The sequence below is a fragment of the Oryx dammah genome, unplaced genomic scaffold, assembly GCF_014754425.2.
Source record: "Oryx dammah isolate SB20612 unplaced genomic scaffold, SCBI_Odam_1.1 HiC_scaffold_23, whole genome shotgun sequence".
Lineage (NCBI taxonomy): Eukaryota > Metazoa > Chordata > Mammalia > Artiodactyla > Bovidae > Oryx > Oryx dammah.
Genome location: NW_024070207.1, coordinates 101,961,554 through 101,983,881, shown reverse-complemented (window position 1 = coordinate 101,983,881; position 22,328 = coordinate 101,961,554). Strand labels below are relative to the sequence as shown.

The following is a 22,328-nucleotide window of genomic DNA, read 5'->3' as shown; positions in this document are numbered from 1 at the left end:
CAAAGTGATAAGGTAGCATAGCAGAATACAATTAAAAAATGGTTACTTTATTTTATAATACTACAGATTGTCCAAACCTCAGTCAGCATCCACCTACATGTAATAGATCAAAGGAGGGAGGAAAGGAAATCAATCAATCGATCAATCGATAGATAAGCAGACAAACTGCCATAAAGTGAAAAAATCCATTATTTTCAGCACAGAGCAGCACACAACAAAAATCTCTAAAATCCAGAAGAAGATGAACACTGAAACGTTCTAAATTATTAAATGATACATTTGATCAATCTTTCTTCTACTAACTAACAGAATTCTAGCTAGGTGTTAGGAAATAACCACAACCTGGTATTACTATCTTTTTCTTTCTGTTAATTTAAACAATATGTTAACAAAGCATGTATTATCTTGCATTATTCAATGAATAATTTACATCACACAGAGTCTCAGGTTCTCTTCAAAACCCTGATGAAGGAAGTACTACAGACCACCATTGCATGTGGGCTCTACATACCATGTTGCATGGATGGAAAATCTTATTCTGTATTCTGATTGGGGATATTTGGACACTTCTTTTCCTCATTATCTGCATCCTGAGTAAACGCCTGGCTGTTTCACAGGTGCGATGCTTTGAGGAGAGCTAGAACTGAAAGGAGTCCATAGTTTCTGAACTGCCTACCTCACTACCCCTCTACAGGTTCATCAACCAGGAAATCCTTACATCTGAAGAGCTGTGGGAATAGTTACCCAATGGGCTCCAATCTCACCTTCCAGTCCACTTCACTTCTAAGGGACGCCCTGATTTATCTTTCCTTTTTTAGCTTCCTTCTGATCTTTCAGTTTAATGAGAAGGGAAATCTTTCAGTTTCTGAACTGTTGATCTTTTTCTATATAACTGCTTCTGATCAGTATGCCGATGCAAGACGTCAAGTCCTCCCGCTGGGAGCTAAAGTAAACTTCTACTCTATTCTGAGAGAAGACAGGGCAACTTGTGGAAAGATCAAATGCCTTTGTTAGTATCTCAGAGGTAACTTATTTAGCTCAAGCAAAAACCCACACAAGGAAAGAGCCTTCCTAGTCTCTCCATGTGTACATTTGCTTCCTTTCAATCTTTGTTGATCAGTGTCTAAAAATGCAAAACTGATGTATGATTTTATATCACAGCATAAAATCCATCAGCATGGTTTCAGTTTTCTCCCATTAATGTCTGGAACCCTCTCCATAGCTCTTAAGAGGTCCTTCTAGACTGATGACCTCTCTAGGCTCACTTTGCATAACTCTCTGTCTCTGTGCTCCATGGACACAGGACTTCTGTCATTCTTAGCTAGCCAGCACGTCCTACCCTTAGTCTCACTAATTCCTTCTCATCTTTCAGCTTCTGTGTCCACCAGATCATTCTCAAGGAAATCTTCTCAGATCTTCCCAGCCTGGATAAGGTTTCTTTATTTAGTTTCAGAGGCCTGGCCTTAGACTTTTCCATCCAAACACACATCTCAGATGTATAAAAATAGCCATGATTTTGTGATTAATGGCTGCATCTTTCCCAAGATTACAAGCGTTATGAGACCAAGGAACACGTGGTTTTAGTTTAGTGACCTAGCCCCAGCGACCACTATCTTGCCATGCAAGGACTCAGTATTCATTGAACAAATGACTGCAGGTTAAAGAGTATAACCTTGAGCTTAAAAACAGAATGCTCTGCCAGCAACACAGAAGGAAGCATGTGTTTAGTGAAGCATAGAATTTGAACATGAGAAGAAAGAATTTACCTGGAGAATTCAGACTATTAAGTCTTTCTAATTCCTATGGAGCCTTCTAAATTTTGAATAGCTCAAATTGACTTTCTTATTTATCTCTCTTATCCTTTCTAACTGCAGCGGTTTCTAGATTACTAAGGTAGATTTTCTTTAATTTCAGTGATTTTTTTTTCCTGGTACAATTCATTTCTAAATTTAAAATTTATTAGTCTGGCTAAAAATGAACAAACAGCAAAGAAAACATATAGTGCGCCTCATATTGTAAAGACAGAGAAAGAGAGGATGAGAAAATGCACACACACGTGTTTTTGTTTTCTCCTGGAATTCTTTTGAAAAGGGAAAATATCATGATCTAAATTCTACCATTTTGAAATTGGATAAAGCAACAACTTTTATCACAGTCTAACCAGGAATGTTAGATTTCTATGGAAATATGAGCACCACTGCATGAAAAAAAAAGTCTCTCTCTAGCTCAGTGGTAGAGAATCCACCTGCCAATGCGAGAGTGTTGTGTTAGTCGCTCAGTCGTGTCCAACTCTTTGCGACCTCATGGACTGTAGCCTGTCAGGCTCCTCTGTCCATGGAATTTCCCAGGCAAGAATACTGGAGAGGATTGCCATTCCCTTCTCCAGAGGATCTTCCCGACCCAGGGGTCAAACCCGGGTCTCTTACATTGCAAGCAGATTCTTTGCCATCTGATCCACCAGGGAAGCCCCACACCCTCAGAAGGTGCTCAATATTTGCTGAATGGATGAATGTTTTAAGGAAACAAGTACTTGCCCCAATCCCCAAACAGGCATAGTATATAAAATTCATAACAGCATAATTTATAATTACAAAAATCAGAACCCACATGTCCAGATAATAGCTATGCAAATTAGAAATTAATGACACCATAAAATGCTAAGTAGCCATTAAACATTAAAAGTTTACTGAGAATATTTATAAACCAAGTGAAGAAATAGATGCAAGTCCAATCCCTGGGTTGGGAAGATCCCCTGGAGAAATAAATGGCAACCCACTCCAGTATTCCTGCCTGGGAAATCCCATGGACAGAGGAGCCTGGTGGACTACAGTCCATGGGGTCACAAAGTCAGACATGACTTAGTGATTAAACAACCACAACTCTCTCTCATATACATGAGAAACATCTGTGTAAATTTAATATTGACTGTATTACATATGATTTATTAATTCATTATTTCAAGTACTTATTGATTGTCAATTATCTTTTGGCCTCTATACCTTTTAGGGATGCAATAATGAGGACAAGAGAGTTCTTGAATTCATTAATTTCATATTTTACTCACGGATCCAGATACTATTCTGTGAAAGTCAAAGTCGTTCAATCATGTCCAACTCTTTGTGACCCCATGAACTATACAATCCATGGAATTCTCCAGGCCAGAATATTGGAGTGGGTTGCCGTTCCCTTCTCCAGGGGATCTTCCTGACCCAGGGATCAAACCCAGGTCTCCCACATTGAAGGCAAATTCTTTATCACCTGAGCCACCACAGAAGCTTCTATTTTATTCATGGAGCCAGATACTTTTCTAATATAGTTTTGATCAAATTGTAATTAATTTTAGAAAAGAGAAATATAGAGTATTACAACAGTGAATAAGAGGAACATCATATATAGACTGAGAGCTTATAAGGATTAACTTTTGAGGAAAGATATGAATGAATAAGAATTAGCTATGCTAGGGCTCCTGGGAGAATTATATACACAAGATCTGAGGTAGGAAAGCCTTTGCTGTCTTCAGTACATGAGACAGCAATATGGAGTAAGAAGAACAGAAGCATGAATGAGGCTGTGATTTGAGGCAGGCAATGTCCATATTATGCAGGGCCATTGAGGCACCTTTAAAGTAAGAGCAAATGGAATTCATTGAACATATTACACACACACAGTGAGATGACATTTTCCTTCAGAAAGATAATTCTGGTTGAAATGTAGAATACAGGTTTCTTAGTATCAAGAATGAACATAGGGGAGATAATTTAGTGGTCCAGGCAAAAAAAAACCATAGTAGTTTGGAGTTATGTGATGATAATAAATATGAAGTTTGGATGTGAGAGCTATTTAGGAGATAAAAAGCACAGACATGGAAGTGGGAGAGGGAGTGGGTGGAGAACAGGGAATATCAAAATGATTCTGAGTCTCCTGGTGGTGCAACTCCACAAGTATTGGTTTTTTTCTGTGATATTAGAGAGAACAAGAAGGAAGTGGTTGTTGATTGCACAGCTGCCCACCAAGAGCTTATCTTTCTGGAACTTACTGGGATGTCTAGATAAAAAAGGTTAAGGAAGTAGTGGGACATATGAATCTAGGACTTAGAGGCTAGGTCTGCAGATAAAATGTATGACTCTTAATTTATAAGATAAAACTAAAGCCACACATATTTTATTCATGTTTGCCTCCTAAATGTAAAAATGAATTAATTAGCCAATGGGATTTACCTTGTAGTAGCTGAACAGTGATTATAAACCACACGGTTTATTTTACCAGTGATTATAAACCACATAGTTGATCTCATTTAAACTAGACATAATGGAGAATACTAGTGAAGGATTATTAATTATGTTGCAGATTAAAGTGAAAGAAAACAGTCTGGTGCAGAAGCTAGTTGCTGCTATAAGCTATAAGCTGCTCTACCTACCAGTCAATGAGATGTGTGTGGATGCTGCCCTTGTGATTCCAATACAGTAGCAGAACTAGCCCTACCTCATCTAGAGAAATCCCAATCTTTCTTTTATGGATAGAAATAGAGTTTAAAACTCAACTTCTTGCTCTTTACTGAAAGCAATAAGACAATAAACATATCTAATTTAATTACCAACCACCCTAAAAATTCATAAGAGCTCTATTGGCATCATTTGGCCCAGCCCAGGCCCTTGAAAAACTGACTGGGTATTTAACATTTAGCTATATATTGCTTATAAATCATGCATCTTAAAGATTCTTACAACAGTTTCCACAATTCTATTTGCTAAAGTGCCATTTAAAAATACAGATACCTTCTTAATGTTTTATGGCTAAGGAAATATATCCTACCAAATTAAAGTTAATCCAAGTGATGGTAGTTTTGGAAGCATGTGTTGTGGATTATCACGAAAGTAAACGTTAAGGGTTACCATGTTGTATACTCTGCCTATCCTGAAAGGTTAAAAAAGAGTCCCATTGATCCCCAGTCCATCAGTGTAGTCACGTGAAGGATGGTGATGACCAAGTATGATCAAATTGACATCTAAAAATGCCTTTTGTATTCTTTGTTTAAAAATTCCTCTGCTTTATCCAATTGGCTTAAAAGGGTGAGGGACTTCAGAGAATAGAAAGGAGAGGTGAGCAAAGGAGAGCCCAGACAAGACAAGATTATTTCATTATTAACTAAAAAAAAAAAAAAAAAGAGAGAGCCATGTGTGGAACTAAATGCTGTATTTTCTGATACACACACGTCTGTGTCAAGGGGTAAAGAACTCTAACTGAAAAGCAAGGTAAACAGATCTACTTTGAAAGTTTAGATTCGTTTTCACATTGTAAAACAGAGTGATCATAATAATGCTGAGATCTCAGAACAGTAGGTTATATATGGAATTTTTGGATAATCACAACTATATCTCCCACCAAAAAAATGTTGAAACAAAACTACTCAGAGAAAAGAAAGGTACTTAAATGTCACAGAAATGACAGAAGGGAGAGAAAGAATATAGAACTATGCTGTCCAATAGGGTAGCCACTAGATACACATGTCTAGTGAACACTTCAAATGTGCTTAGTCTGAATAGAGATGTTCTACAAGTGCGAAGAGACACCAGATTCTGAAACTTTAGCACAATAATAATGTAGAAATATCTGTATAATTTTAAGTTTCTGTTTCTATGGTAAAATGATGATATTTGGATGTATCTGTTCAAAGAAAATGTGCAATTAACTGTTTTTAATATGACTACTAGGAAATTTTAAATTACATATGTGTCTTATATTTCTATTAGGTGGTGCTTACATAGAAGATGGGGAAAGCAATCCATCTGGAGAGAGAAAAAGAATATTTATTAGCAGTCTGGAGAGAGACATCATTTAAAAACATTGACACTTCTGCTGTGAATATGAAATTGACTGCAATTTAAAGTTTCCATCACTTATAAGTAGAAATTACTGATGACTTGTATGAGTTCTGTGTGCATGTGTAGAAGCTAACTGAACCAACAGCACTTCCTACTTCTTTGATATAGCTACTTGGGAAAAACTTTTGAGTTGAAGTTCTCTTTCTTTTTATTCCATATCAAATATACTCCAACTTCTTCCCCATCCCTCATAGCTAAAAGAATGACAAAGAAACAATGTAACCAAAAAAGACCTTCTCGGGCAATTCCAAACCTTATTAAATGACATAAACCATGGCATAGTACCAGCATTTCTTTAAAATGTGAACACTGGCAGAAGATGTTGAGAAAGAAACAGGGACTCATAGTGTGATTAACATACTATTGATATGAATCTTCCTTGGGAAGGAGGTGGGAGCGGGGTTCAGGATGGGGAACACATGTACACCCATGGCTGATTCATGTCAATGTATGGCAAAAACCACTACAGTACTGTCAAGTAATTAGCCTCCAATTAAAATAAATCAATTAATTTAAAAAAAGGCTTAGCAAAACAACACATCACAAGTATGGAAACTTGAATTTCCAAAACCAACATGTAAGTTATTTACTTAGTTTGACATCAAAGGTCTTTTGTGATTGGAATCCAGTGAACTTTCAGCCCGAAGTCCCATCATCATAAATACCCTATTTATCAACCAAAACCTGTCACTAATGTCAAGTCTTTGTACTTATGCCACTCCTTCTGCTAAAAGTTCCTGCTGCTCACACTTCATTCCCATAAAGGGTCCAAGATGTGTTCTGACACAAGCAAAGCATATGGGTTTCTAGGAATTTTATCCAAGATCACCTCAGAATTTTTTTTAAAAGTCATGTCTCCAATGAATCACCATCCTTATGGCACCACCCTTATGATGACACGACCCTTAGGTCAGAAAGCAAAAAGGAACTAAAGAGCCTCCATGAAGGCGAAAGAGGAGAGTAAAAAAGTTGGCTTAAAACTCAACATTCAGAAAATGAAGATCATGGCATCTGGTCCCATCACTTCATAGCAAATAGATGGGGAAACAGTGACAGACTGTTTTCTTGGGCTGCAAAATCACTGAAGACAGTGACTGCAGCCATGAATTTAAAAGACGCTTTCTCCTTGGAAGAAAAGCTATGACAAACGTAAATGGTGTATTAAAAAGCAGAGACATCACTTTGCCAACAAAGGTCCCTTTAGTAAAAGCTATGGTTTTTTCAGTAGTCATGTATGGATGTGAGAGTTGGACTGTAAAGAAAGCTGAGCATCGAAGAATTGATGCTTTTGAACTGTGGTACTGGAGAAGACTCTTACAATCAAACCAGTGAATCCTCAAGGAAATCAATCCTGAATATTCATTGGAAGGACTGATACTGAAGTTCCAATATTTTGGCCACCTGATGGGAAGAGCCAACTCATTAGAAAAAACCCTGATGCTGGGAAAGATGGAAGGCAGGAGGAAAAGGGGATGACAGAGCATGAGATGTTTGAATGGTATCACCGACTCAATGGGCATGAGTTTGAGCAACCACCGGGAGATGGTGAAGGACAGGGAAGCCTGGTGTGCTGCAGTTTGTGGGGTTGCAAAGAGTTGGACATGACTGAGCCACTGAATAACAACCAATGAATCAACTGAAATCTGGATCTTTTCACAATCATTGCTCTAATAATCACCTGCTAAACAAATTTTTCCCTTTCTACATCCATCACAATTTTCCAAACAAGTCTGTGGGCTTCCCAGGTGGTGCTAGTGATAAAGAATCTGCCTGCCCATGCAGGGGACTTAAGAGATGCTAGTTGGATCCCTGGGTCAGGAAGATTCCCCCAGAGGAAGCTTGGCAACCCTGTCTAGTATCCTTACCTGGAGAATCCCATGGACAGAAGAGCCTGGTGGGCTACAGTCCATAGTATCGCAAAGAATCAGAACTACTGAAGTAATTTGGCACACATACACAACCAAGACGGTGATAAGTATAAATTCTATACTACTGAAATATTTATTATGATATAAGGGAAGTGTTTGTGGAGGGGGTTGCTTCTTTTCCACCTTTTTTAATATTAGCCCTTCTGGTTCATCAAACCTATCTTTAAGAACTCCTGCTAAATAAGTGTTCAAAACATTTTTTATTTTTCATGCTCCATTGGCATTTAGCATATGTTCTCAAGATTCTCAAGGTCAGGGAGCAATTCCTGTATCTCATGGCATGACGTACATATTAAGCTTAAATAAATGTGTCCATTATTCATGCTGTTGGTGGTATTGATAAAGACAACAGTATGAAAACAAAAGGACCATTTACAAACAGCTTTTCTTCTTTTCTTTTCTGGACTTGAAAAGCAAAGTGATACAGATTTTTTCTTCCAGAACAAAAGAATTCCTTTCCTATATATAAAAGTAAATGAGGTCAAGTTTCTGATCTGGAGCTGAAAGAGCTAACTCAAGTCAACCTTTATTTCCCTTCTCAATCTCTGCATCTTAACAGGGAGTAGTAGGGAGTAACAACAGAGCTTGAAATTATGGCCATAGGGAGTACTTTTTGCTGGCCATCCTAAACTTTTTTTTCCATTATCTCCATAGGAAGCAAAAGTGATTCTCTGTAATTTTTGGTAAGAGTACTTCCTACTACACCTCCCCAGATGATCAGCACTTCAAGGGCTGCCTGAACTTTTCCTTTATCTACTGTAACACATCTCTAGTCCAAGGTGATGCCTGCATGGCTACCATTTCCCCTACCTTCCTTTCCCCTACCTACCTACTTCTGCTCTGACCCTTCTTCGATCTTTCATAAATGTGAATCAGATTACTTAATTTCTTTAATTGAAATTCTTTTAGACATTTCAACACTTAAATATAACCTGAACTTTTTACAGGAGCATCTAGGGGATAGCCTGCATGAACTCCATCCTGATTTTATCCTAATCTTTCCATTATTTGCTGGTTTCCTCCCTCCAGACCTCATTTCTGTCTTCTTGAACATGTCAAATACTTCCCTACTTTGGGACATTTGTGTGTATTTCCATTTTTCCTAATATCCTTCCTTTAACTCACTATACAGCTGGTTCCTGCATATCCTTGGGGTTTGACTCAAATGTTATCACCCCAGAATAATATTTTCTAAGTGATTATAATCTATGATAATATCATTTAGATATTCATTTGTTCACTATCTTCATTCCTATAAGCTCCATGAAAACATAAATTTCCCTCCTAATTTTCTCCACTAAATACCTAGTATCCATTATTTTCATGGCACACACCAAGTGTTCAAAACTATGTATTGAATTAGTGTCCATGGGATTTTCCAGGCAAGAATACTGGAATAGGGTTCTTTTTTTGATATAAATTTATTTATTTTAATTGGAGGCTAATTACTTTACAATATTGTATTGGTTTTGCCATACATCAACATGAATCCACCACGGATGTACACGTGTTCCCCATCCTGAACCCCTCTCCCACCTCCCTCCCCATCCCATCCCTCTGGGTCATCCCAGTGCACCAGCCCCGAGCACGCTGTATCATGCATTGAACCTGGACTGGTGATTCGTTTCACATATGATAATATACATCTTACTCCAGGGGGTTTTCCTGACCCAGGGATCTAACCCACATCTCCTGTGTCTCCTGCATTGCAGGTTGATTCTTAAGCACCACATCATCCAGGAAACCTCCAAGTTTCAATTGTGCAAGAGTTAATTCTAGAGATCTGCTGTACAACACTGACTTACACTTAACACTTTATTTACACTTAACAGTTTGTTAGGAAGATAAATCTCATGTTATGAGTTCTTGTCACTTTTTTTTTTTAAAGAAGAAAACAAAACTATTGTGTCAGCAATCTAGGGTTAAAGAACAAAAGAACACACTTTTAAAGTTTTAGAAAATAAGAAAACACTTGTTTTGTTATAATTAATGCTGCCACTTTCCCAATGGCTGGTAAAAACCACCAAACAACAACAACAAAATAATAATTTCCTTGACATGATTTCCACCTCACAACTGAAAGGAGTTCAAAGCATATTTCAAACTGTGCTTCCATATTTACATTTAAAAGAACATTTAATTTCTTCTTTGTTATAATAATGGATTACCCTAACAAACTTTTTGCTATTTTCCAAACTCATCTAGGGTAGAAAATGATCTTTCTGGTTTGCAGTTTCTAGAAAAGGCTTTAGCAATTGCTTTGGGAGGCAATGCTACCATTTCAATCTTCTAGCCTTAGGCAACCATTCATTTATTTCTGTCTCTTTAGAACTGCATAGTGTGGACATTTCAAATAAATGTAATTGTATAATATATGGTCTTTGGTGAGAGGCTTCTTTCACTTAGCATAATGTTTTTAAGAAAACCATGCTGTAGCATGTATCAGTACTTCATTACTTTTCATTGCTGAGTATTATTTCATTGTATGGATATACTCAATTTATTTATTCATCAGTTGATGGGCATATGGGTTGCTTCCATTTTGAGGCTATCATGAATAATGCTGCTATTAATATAGCATTAATATATTAATGCATTAATATATTCTCCAGTTCTTAAACCATTTCATATATACATCCTTTCCATTATTCGAGCTCTAATGGGTCACTTGTGACATGGGAATAATAATCATATTCTCAAAGGGTTGCCTCTAAGGACTAAGAATGATGATTTATAAGACTATTGTTTGTAGACTAAAAATTGCTATCAATATAGAACACAGTTAACTTTTAGTGTTATTTTTCATATCATTTTTGCCAGGTAACAACCACCAATTCCTCACACCAATTTTCACCATTCAAAGTACACTTAAAAAGTCAAGTTTCTGTTTAACTGTGAGAACAGTAGTGAAGAAAAGGAAAGAGGGGATGAAAGTCAAGATGGATTTTCAGGTCTTTGTGGTAGCTCTTATTCACTGAATACTTAATATGTTCAAAGCACCATGTAGTGATACAAGTAATGAGATTTACTCCCTGGTGTCAGTTTAGGGAAAACATACATATGGCAAATTTCTTGAAAATAATTATTAGTTAACAAATTTAACTGTAATATGACTTAACATGGTGAATTTTTTACTCACCATTTTTATATGTGTACATAATACATATACATAAATTACATAAAATATGTATATAAATTATATAATCTATGTATAATATATAATATATGCAACTATAAATTGCATACATAATTTATAGTAATATTAAATACATATACTACATATAATGTGTAAATATAAATGGCATATAATTAATATATATAATCCTTATTTAGTTAATGATTATTAAGGAATCAAAACAAATTTTCCAAGTGATTGTATCACAGTGCTAGAGATATTTTGGTTACTACAGTGGAAAGAGGAATATTTTATTTAGACAAAAATGGAGTGAAAATATTTGGCAGTTTTTTATAAACTATCACCATACATATGAAAGATAAAGAGAAGATATGATAATATAGATGAATATATTGATAGCTGTATAGATAGAAGGTATATATTATTATATATTTATATTATAGTATTATAATACAATATGTTATCACACATCAACAGTTTGAATACCTTTAAAAGAAACAGAAGAAATATTAAATCTTAATAAGTTTATATAAATTAAAATAAATTTCAGTGAATATGCTCCTTTTCAAACCAGTTACAGTATAACCATTAACATGTACTTGATTTTAAGGGAGGTTTATGAATTTTATGATAATGGAAATGCATTATTCTTAAATAGGTCAATGTTTGAAAATTTAGGACATTCATTCTTTTCCCCAATTGATTTTAGAGAAGCCCAGCACCAAGTACGCTGAAATCCACTAGAGGGAGCTGACGTGACTGTAAAGTTGCATTCCTTCATTCCCTATCAGTAAAATAAACTCCTCAGCAAAAAATGACTTTGAAGTAAAAGGAAAAAATAAAAAAAGCATTCATCTTTCAATACATGATTTCACCAGGAAATAAAAGGAAAAAAAAACATTAGAAAGTGAGGAAAGCCCATATATTACACTATACTGATTCTAGAAATGTTATTGTGTGGTAAATTTGTTGCATATTTACAAAGGAAAGCAATTAAAAATGCATGTGTTCCAACAAATTTAAAGTCTCAGTCGAAAACAAATATACGCTCTTGTGCTTCTCATAACAACTTTAAGTATAACTTTTAAAAAATATTTTTACCTTAATGCTTTGAAATCTAGTTTTACTCTATACTCCTTTGTGTGTACATATATATACCTATGCATATATGTATATGGTGACTCAAAAACCCTTTTGCTGATACTTAAAAGTGCTCAAAAACCTGCTTGTCAAAGGAAATTTTGTCTTCAAAAGTAGGCTGATGAGTAGGGGTATTTGGACTGTGTATTAATATCCTAAGAGCAAATTGGTGAAAGACAAAAGAGACATCCTGAAAAATTTGCTAGTTATATGGTAGGTATTTGCATAATTGCTCCACTCTTATGTTGTATTTTACCAGTAAACCAAAAAAAAGAAGATACGGTATAGCTAGAACGATCCAATAGTAAAATGCAGCCCAAAGAATAATTTGTCTTTGGCTGAGTTTCAATTGCCACATGTATGCTACAGCTATAATAATCTTCCTATAAATTGATAGAAGACACCTAGCTAGATATTCTTATACATGAAGCAAACTGGATTTGATGAAAACCTACTAATAGGGCTTCAACTGCTCTTTTATTTCCTTCCATGTTCCAAACATTGGACTGTAAAATTTGCAACTTGCCAAGGAAAAGTTATGCCTTTATACAACATAAGCTTTATTTGTTTCTCATAGTCATGAAATTATAATGGAGGGAGAGAAATGGAAATCTAACGTATCCATTTTCCTACAATAGCATTTCATTACATGTTACTACAGCTTGTAGGGAGCATGGTTTCTTTGATGGAAAATATTCTTTCATGTTAGTACTTACTGTTTTCATAATAAGTAACTAATTAGGAAAATATCAAGTCAGTCATTGTAAGTATTTTTACTTACTTGTCTGTAGCTCTTTCTCTCTGGCCTGCATATCAGCAAAGACTTGGTTAAAATGATTTGTAAAGGCCACAAAGTCTGCATCCAGGAACATTGGCCCTTGTCCTTTCTCTTTCAGGGCTATGCTTTGCATTTTTAATCTCTCAATTTGAGGCTGAAGAGCTGACAGCCGGTTGACTTCATCCTGTACCATAATTTAGAGTATTAAATAATACTGTTACTTTGCATACGTTACAGTTTTGCAAAGAAAAGTATTGAAAGGCAGTGATGCAAGCTTAGCTAAAGGCCTTTATCAAAAAATTGATAATAAACATCCAAGATGGCTCAAACAAGCCTCCAGCACACATCATCAATTTGAGAATACCTTGTCTCTTCACTCAACAGATACCATCGTAAACAACAATTTTTTACTTTCAAAATGACATCATTTAGAACATCATCAGGTATGGATGGATACAGTTGAAAAGCACTATGAATGACCTTACATCTTTTTCATAAATCAAACACAGATGTTCCTTTACAACTCTCATCTCAAAATTGTGCACCTTTGCTTCAAATTATAAGCTTATCCAATGAACAATTTTCTACTCTAAATTCATTTGTGTAGAATATAAATTATATATATACATATATATCTATATATGTCTACATATATATTAAATTAAGCCACATATATGCATGTATATTGTTATATAGATTACATATATGTGTAGAATATATATTATAATCATATATGTACACATATATTTGTAATTTACATACTAATATGTATATACACTCACATACTTGTGTCTATAATTATCTAAGTTTTGTATGGTCTTACTTATTCTGACTGAATAGGCAATTGCTATCATTTTAATTAGAGGGACTCTTTGCTCTGTTTTACTCTTGTTGTCCTGGCATAATTGTTAATAACACTCCTTCTCACCCTCAAGACTATTCTGATTTGTTTGATCAAGTCACATGGACACTCTGCCAGGCTATCCAGTGTGGTAGTCTCTAGTCAACTGTGACTACTGAGCATCTGAAAAGCAGTTAGTCCAAATTTAGATGTGTTGTCATTGTAAACATGCACTAGATTTCAGAGTTGGTATGAAAATACAAACTCACATAGATTTAAATAATTATTAAATCTTAAAAGTATATTTTTGATATATCAGGGTAAATATATTATTGAAATTCACTGACTTACCTATTTTTTTTCCTATTTCAATGTCATTTCTAGAGCATTTAAAATTACACATGTAGTTCACATTTGTGGCCTGCATTCGATTTTTTCAGAACAGTGCTGTTCTTGATATAAATGTTTTCAAACTCTTTTGTCTCCAATGAAGTTGCAGTTCATAAGTATCTGATATAGATATAATCTGAACTCATAGAAATCACAATATGTTCTTTTTTAAAGTATTATTACCATGATTGTTCACTTAGAAATCATAACTATGCTACCTCTAGAAAAAGTACTTCAGGATCATTTACCATTCAAAATATAAAAAACAGGATAATTAAAATTCAAAAATTGGATCACAAGCCAACTGAAAGTCAAAGTCACTCAGTTATGTCCAACTCTTTGCGACCCCATGGACTATACAGTCCATGGAATTCTCCAGGAGAGAATACTGGATTGGGTAGACTTCCTTCTCCAGCAGATCTTCCTGACCCAGGGATCAAACCGAGGTCTCCTGCATTGCAGGCAGATTCTTTACCAACTGAGCTATCAGGGAAACACAAGCCAATTAGAAGGGAAAATTTATAGAATTATAGTAATTATGAACTAAATATAAATCTCACCTTCCTGGAAATTAAAGTAAAAAGTGTATATATATATATAAATATATATATATATTTGGATGCATGCATACTCAGTCATGTCTGACTCTTTGTGACCTCATGGACTGTATAGTCCATAGAATTCTCCAGGCCAGAATACTAGAGTGGGTAGCCCATCCCTTCTCCAGGGGATCTTCCTGACCCAGGGATCGAACCTAGGTCTCCTGCATTGCAGGTGGATTCTTTACCATACTCTTTTAGAGAAAGTAACATTTGTCTTAGGAATGAATGAGATAAATTTATCACATAGATAATTTTATCTATTTTAGAAGATATAAAGATAACTTTCAGAGAAATTTTGGTATGTCATTATACCAGTATGAGTTGATTCAGGTATGTTAATCTCTAACTATCAAATTCTTCTGGTAGGTGAAAATGAAAGACATTTAAATAAATGAGGAGATGACCCCCATCTCTCCCATTCAAATATAAAGCCTCCTGATCGAGTGCGAGAAGGTAGGTGTATATTCATAGACAAAGAATAAGAAAGAGGCAAAAGGTAATACTCTGTGGTTTGGATCACAGAATTACAGACATTCACTTTGTACACTAGACTTGCAAATGGTACCATTGACATCTGCTGTGAAACATTTAATAACCCGATTTACATTTGGCCAGATGGAAGGCCGTCATTCTCTCTGTTTAGGGGGCTATATAAGGAGCCTACAGTATAGCAAAGTATATTCTGCACAACAAAGGGGACTTTGAAACTAATAAAACATTTGGGCAAATGTTCAGCTGGGACCTTAAAGTTCTGAGAGTAAATTATAGGAAATATCATTCTGACCTCAAATATTTAACATTTAAAAGATGTTAACAATGATAGCAATTACTCATTTCCATAAAAAAGCCTTAGCGTGGTTGGTCCTCCACAGTAAGGCATGTTCTCTGAGTTTGTTTATCCTTTAAAATTGTATGTTTACCCTCGAAAAACGTGTATTTTTCTCAGGAAAATGTCCATGGATTTCTTCCAATTCCTAAAGTGCTCCCTAACCCTCAACATACCAAGAACAGTTCTGGTAAATATTAGATTCAGAGTTAAATCTGCACCCTACTCCTAAAAAACATCTCCAAATACACTGACAAATAGGAAGGGCTAATCTATTTACCTATCACTAATCACAACGAAATAGTACAATTTTACCTGTTGTGTGAATGATCTTGGGCTGTCCTGCTAAACAGTCTACCTAAGGTGATACATCAAATTAATAGGAACCAATGGGGAAGAGAGAAAGAGTAAGGGTAATAAAAAGGGATGGAATCGTATAATCAGAATTTGGAATTTTGTGGCTGAATGCAGAAAAAAAAAGATTTAATTTCACTTAGGATGACCTCTCTAACCCTGAGAGAATATTTAAGATATATAACTCCCGGTGATCTCCATTCTCTCCTCAGAAAGAGACCAACGCTCTAGTGTGCCCTACGAATCATTGCTTTGTCTCCTATGTGAAAATTGAAAGTGTTAGCTGTTCAGCCGGGCTCTTCTGTCCATGAGATTCTCCCAGAAAGAATGCTGGAGTGGGTTGCCATTTCCTTCTCAAGGGGATCTTCCTGACCCAGGGATCGAACCCCGGCCTCCTGCATTGCAGGTAGATGCTTTACCGTCTGAGCCACCATATGCTTGCATTTTTGCCTTTTTATGCTCAGTATTCACATCAGCCTTATTTCAGTTCTTTGGTTATTATTGCTCCCTCCTCACCATATTTATTCTGCCTGAAGCCTCCTTCCCTGCTGTTCTCCTAATTTCAACTCAAATGTACCTGCCTCAAGGAAGCTGCCCTCAGTGGCTCTACCAAGGTCAGATTTTCCCTGTTAGATATTCTCCCAGAACTCTGCTTAAAACGTTTGTCCCAGTGGTGATTTTATATCTGTTTATTTAATCGTTTACTTAATGTCTTCTCATCTACTCTATGACAATTTTATAAGGGTAGGATCAATGAATGCTCACGCTGACCTTCCCAACACTTAAGTGCCTGCCACCCCAGTAGGTCCTAAAGTAGAACTATCACCCCAGCAGGATTGGAAGGAAGGGCATCAAGCCAGAGAAGATTATTCTCAAACCTTAAATCCAATGGAATTGGCCTTGCTAAATTTTGGACTTGATTAGGATCTATCGAGAAGGCAATGGCACCCCACTCCAGTACGCTTGCCTGGAAAATCCCATGGACGGAGGAGCCTGGAAGGCTGTAGTCCATGGGGTTGCTGAGGGTCAGACACAACTGAGTGACTTCACGTTCACTTTTCACTTTCCTGCATTGGAGAAGGAAATGGCAACCCACTCCAGTGTTCTTGCCTGGTGAATCCCAGGGATGGGGGAGCCTGGTGGGCTGCCGTCTATGGGGTCACACAGAGTCGGACACAACTGAAGTGACTTAGCAGCAACAGCAGAATCTATCATCCCTTTTTTTCTTCCCCATTTTTACTCCTTTGGGAATGAGAATGCCTTTCCCTAAGCCTGCCCCACCATCATATTTTAAAAACACATATGTCATCCTGGTTTTAATGGTTCACAGCTGGAGGGGCATTTTATCTCAGGATATGTTGAGTCTCATCCATATCTGATTTAAATAATGAAGAGATTTTGGACTTTAGAGTTGATGGTGGAATGAGTTATGACTTCTGGACTTTGGGGGCTCATGGTATGTGACAGGACATAAATAAGGGGGTACAGGGAGAATCTGTGGACTGGATGATGCCCCCCCCCAAATTTATGTGCTGAAACTCTAACTTCACAAGGTGGCTATCATTGGCTATGAGGTTTTTAGTAAGTAATTAAGGTTAAATCAAGTCTTAAACGCAGAGTTTAAGACAGGACCAGTGGCCTTACAGGGAGAGAGAGAGATCTTTCTCCTTCCATGCACATGTACCAAGAGAAGACCAAGTGAGAACGTGGTGAGAAGGCAGCTGTCTGCAAGCCAGAAACAGAGTTCTCACCAGAAGCTGAACCTTGCCATTCATCTAGGATTTTCAGCCTCTAGAACTGTGAGAAAATAAATTTCTTTGTTTAAGCCACCCAGTCTACGGTATTTGTTATGGCAGCCTGAACCAGTTAATACACTTAATATCATTCTTGGCCACATTAGAGACACTGAATATGTATTTTATGAATGAATGCATTTTGAAGATATAATTAATATTTATATTTGAATCTCAAGAAACAAGTTAAAGAACTATCATCAGATTTTTTTATTGCAAGAAATGATATAGGTGAAATATTCCACTAATTTACAGAACAAAGTCATGGATTCTACTCTTTAATAGCAAAATGTATCTAGAATTATAGGGAAAAGAAATTCCCTATATTTGTATATTTCACTAATAAAATAAATGCCTCACTATATGGTATTCTTTATCCACAAATGTATTTGCTAAATTTATTTACTTTCTGGTAAAGCTGTAGTTTCATCATGTGAAGAACCATCATCAAATCCTTCATTTGACTTCCCCTTCAAAATAACTGAATTTCCCATCACTTTCTGGGTTCAATAGCCTCCAAACCAACCCTGTCATCTCTCCACCTTCATTTTCCCATTATTTAAACCATTATTTCCAAAGTATGCAGATTAACCCTCATTTAGTGCTTTTAAAATTAAACCCAGTCATCTCAGTCTACCCTTAAAGTTCATCCTGGAAATCTTTTCATCTATCCTGTAAGCAACTTCCCACTTCCCATAAAAAGTGTTTAACTATACAAACTAACATTTTGTAGTAGCTACTTATGCAAAAAGTTCAAGTTGTTTCTATTGATATATCTCTTGTTTTCTTACACACGCAGAATACTCTTTTAGTCTCTTTTGCAGCCCTTTTGTCTGTGTTGTATCTTGTTTACCCTACTAGAATGACAGTTATAGACTACCACTTTTTGTCCTCTGACTTCTCATTAATTTCAGTTGATGGGGAGTCCTGTTCAGATTCTGAAGGCAAGAAAGAGAGTAAAACAGAGTGTCTATTTTTCTGGCTCCATTCCTGCGTTAGCACTTGGACTGGCTCTGAAAGCTGTCTTTACAATGGACATCTAATTCATCTTCAGGCTTTCTGTAACTTCTCTCTCCCTGATCCCTTCTATTTTAAGAATAATAACAGCTCTGATGCTGGGTTACTGTACTATCCCTTGAGATTCCTCTATATTCTAAGCACATATAAAAAGTATTTTTGTAAATGACCTTCCTCTAGTTATCTAAATTTAATAACTGCCATTTAAAAAGATTTTCCTCATATATCTGATTATATAGGATATTAGCTGCTTGTGTTTGTGTGGATTCCACATTTTGAACATATGACTGGGTTTTCCTAACTGTTATAAGAAAGAGCTCCAAATTATTTTCCACTTTCCATAGGATACATGTGGTTCCCACATTCGAATACTGCCTCATCATTTTGCAATCTGACAAAATCAATTAATTATGTGTAACTAAGCTTGCAGGACTCAAGTATCCATATGTTACCTATTTTAATCTTTACTGTGTTTCACTAAACACTTGAGGAAAATTTTATCATTAAGTACTCTGCTATTCTTCTGGAAATTTCTAAGAAAGTCCTACTTATGATGCGCCAAATAGGAGCAAAGATTCTTACCTTACAATTTTTTAACTGGTTTTTAACTGCTGTTGGCTCTGATGGGGTAGTGGGTTGGGTTTTCAACCAGTTTTCTGCAGTAGTTGTCATCTGCTCCAATTGTTGTAGCTGATTATAGAAAGCGATGATGTTGTTCTGATACTCCAGCCAGTTAAGTCTCTCACTTAGCAATTGGCAGAACTCGATCCACCGGCTGTTCAGTTGTTCTGAGGCTTGTTTGATACTGTCAGCATTAACACCCTCTAGAAAGACAGATTTAAAAATATATATATATCCACTGAAGCCACAAACTGAAAGACATTATCTGAAAATCAACGTTGACTCAAGTTTAAAACTATTCATCATCTGAATGATTTCAAATAAATCATTTATTTATTGAAGAAGCTGAAGTATCAGTATGATTTCTGATTATTGACTGCAAATTGCTGGAGTTGCATTTTATCAAAGAATATGAATACAACAAAGTACTAGATAAGGATACATAAGATATAGTAGAGTAGAATACATTTAAATAAAAACAAAAAATGCACAAAGTTATGATGGGGGGATGGAAGATTACAGTCAAATAACTTTTTGGATATTTCCAAATAAACGTTAAATATCATGTATATTATTAAACTATATGTCTAAAAAGTAACTTATATTTTTACTTTTTAAAAAGATTTACAATTAGTTGAATTGTTATTATTTGGATTTTTTGTATGAAATCCCTTTATTGATCACTGCATCATACATGTATTTAATTAAAATATGGACATAAAATTTTAAATTTCTAATTTCTTTTTAAAAAATTTTATTAGCCATCTAGTTGATTTATAGTGATGTGTTAGTTTCAGGTATATAGCAAAGTGAATCAGTTATACATATACATGTATCCACTCTTTTAGAGTCTTTTCCAACGCAGGCCATTACAAAGTATTAAGTAGAGTTCCCTGAGCTATACAGCAGGTTCTTATTAGTTTTCTATTTTATATACAGTCGTGTGTATATGTCAGTTCCAATCTCCCAATTTATCCCTCTCCTCTCCTTATTCTCTGGTAACCAGAAGTTTGCTTTCTACATCCATGACTCTACTTCTATTTTGTAAAAAGTGAACATGTATCTAAAAAAAATCAATTTAATTATCTGTTTATGCTATACAAAGCCAGAAATAAGCAGACTGAACATGAGTCCAAAGAAAGAAAACAAGCATTCGGAAAAAAAAAAACCTTTCTAATTATAAAGAAGATTTTTAAATTATTTACACATCATTTACAAATGTGGAGGTTGATCTGAATATTTGAAAACGAGCTATAGAAATACTTCAGCAGAAAAAAGTCTATCAAGGGCAAAATGGAAACATAACCATATCATTACCAACTTTAGCCTTCCAGAAAACCTACTATGTCTTACAGAATATGTTGTCTTTTAACATATTTCATCTCATTTAATTTTTTTCAAAGTGTGATATGTAACTAATGCCAATATGTAACTAATGCCATACTAACAAGAGTACAGCAATATCACATTATTAATTCTGTAGAGTTCACAACATGTAAATGTTCTTACACACAATTTGTTTACATAGCAACTTCTTTAGTAAATTACACTAAAGATATTAAATATAATATGGACATTAAAACATAGCTATGACAGCACTGATAACTTCTTAATATTTCTCAAATACTGAATACTCAAATGTTTCTATTCCTACATATATTCACAAATCTCAAAAGAGATCATAAGCTCAGTGTAACAGTCTTCCTCTAGATTAAAGTATCTAAGGGGCTAATGTGATCTAGAGAAGACCAACTTGTCCAGGAGAATCAACTTTTATGAATGTCCATTTTATACAACTTTCTGATAATATGATTTAGTTAAAGGACCAGTAAATTATTAAGAAGTCTGAAGACCATCTTTAGCAAATATGAGGCCTGAAGTTCTGCTAACTTGTACATGCCTCCTCTTTCACTCTTTATAAAGAATAAAAAAACATGGATTTGAAGTCGACAACTATATTATTTTATTCTCTTCTACTTTTCTCTGTTCAGATACTCTGATTTTTATTTTGTTGTAATTATGCTCTGCTGCCAAACCACATCTCTCAATTCATTTGAAACACAGCTCTAGTTTCGCTAATTTCAGTTTGACACTATTCAAGATGACACTGCAGAAAGCAAACCACAAATATCATTTCCACATATACAGCTATAAAAGACAGCCTGTGGTTTGCAGGAGCAAATTATTCTTCTAATACCCTTGTAATAGTTAAGGAAGCAACTGGTTTTATTGAGACATTGAGACATCTGGATGTTTCATGGGATATTCTACTTGGGATAATTTGGTTTTGAGCAGTGACCAAGAATTATACCAAAATATGTTCCGAGGGATGCCACTAAGAAACTGTAGCTATAAAATCATGTTTGTTGCAAAGTATAAGAGAAGAATCCAAATGTCCAGTCATATAGGCACTCATTTTGAGAAAAAATACTGTGATAAAATGTTGATACTATTGCTGGAAAATGAAATGGAGTAATCTAAAAATACATAGGGTAGAAACTGTAAATTATGTTAGAAAATGACTCAAAAATGTGGCATGGATCTAAAGGACCAGATGTTTAGGATAAATATTTTCAGCATATATTAAATGTGAATAAGCACTTAGAAGAAAGGAGTCCTTGGTAGTCCAAGTCCATGATAGACAAGAAGTGCTAAAGTAAATTAAAAGTACTGATGGAATGATGCTGGACTGAATTTATTTAGCATTAGTCCAAATGATAAGGGAATACAGAAAATATTATCTCACTGTTCCTGAGGTCAACCACATGAAAACCCCTAAGCAATTGGAAAAAAAATTAATTTTAATATGAATAATACATGTTAATTTAATCATCAAATACAAATCAAATTATAATGAAGTATCAGTAAGTTCCATGGCACCTAATAAAATCCAGAAATAGAATTTAATGAGTCCTTGATCATTACCTGAAATTATCAGTTCCGTGTCATGCCTAAAATATGTCCAAATGCTAAACATTGCTACAAAAGAAATTAATATAAATGGGAAAAGTGAGTTGAGT

At 35.3% G+C, this 22,328-nt stretch overlaps 1 protein-coding gene across 6 annotated transcripts in view; it reads right to left on the bottom strand.

Moving 5' to 3' along the window:
* DMD (dystrophin) overlaps positions 1–22,328 on the bottom strand; it is a 2,254,125-nt gene that overhangs the window by 1,443,938 nt on the left and 787,859 nt on the right. For all 6 annotated transcript variants that reach the window (XM_040266338.1, XM_040266336.1, XM_040266334.1 and 3 more), the window contains 2 exons: positions 19,270–19,511; positions 12,868–13,048 (listed from right to left, as the gene is read on the bottom strand). In XM_040266338.1, the coding sequence (XP_040122272.1) occupies positions 12,868–13,048; positions 19,270–19,511 (423 nt within the window). The remainder of the gene's footprint in view (positions 1–12,867; positions 13,049–19,269; positions 19,512–22,328) is intronic.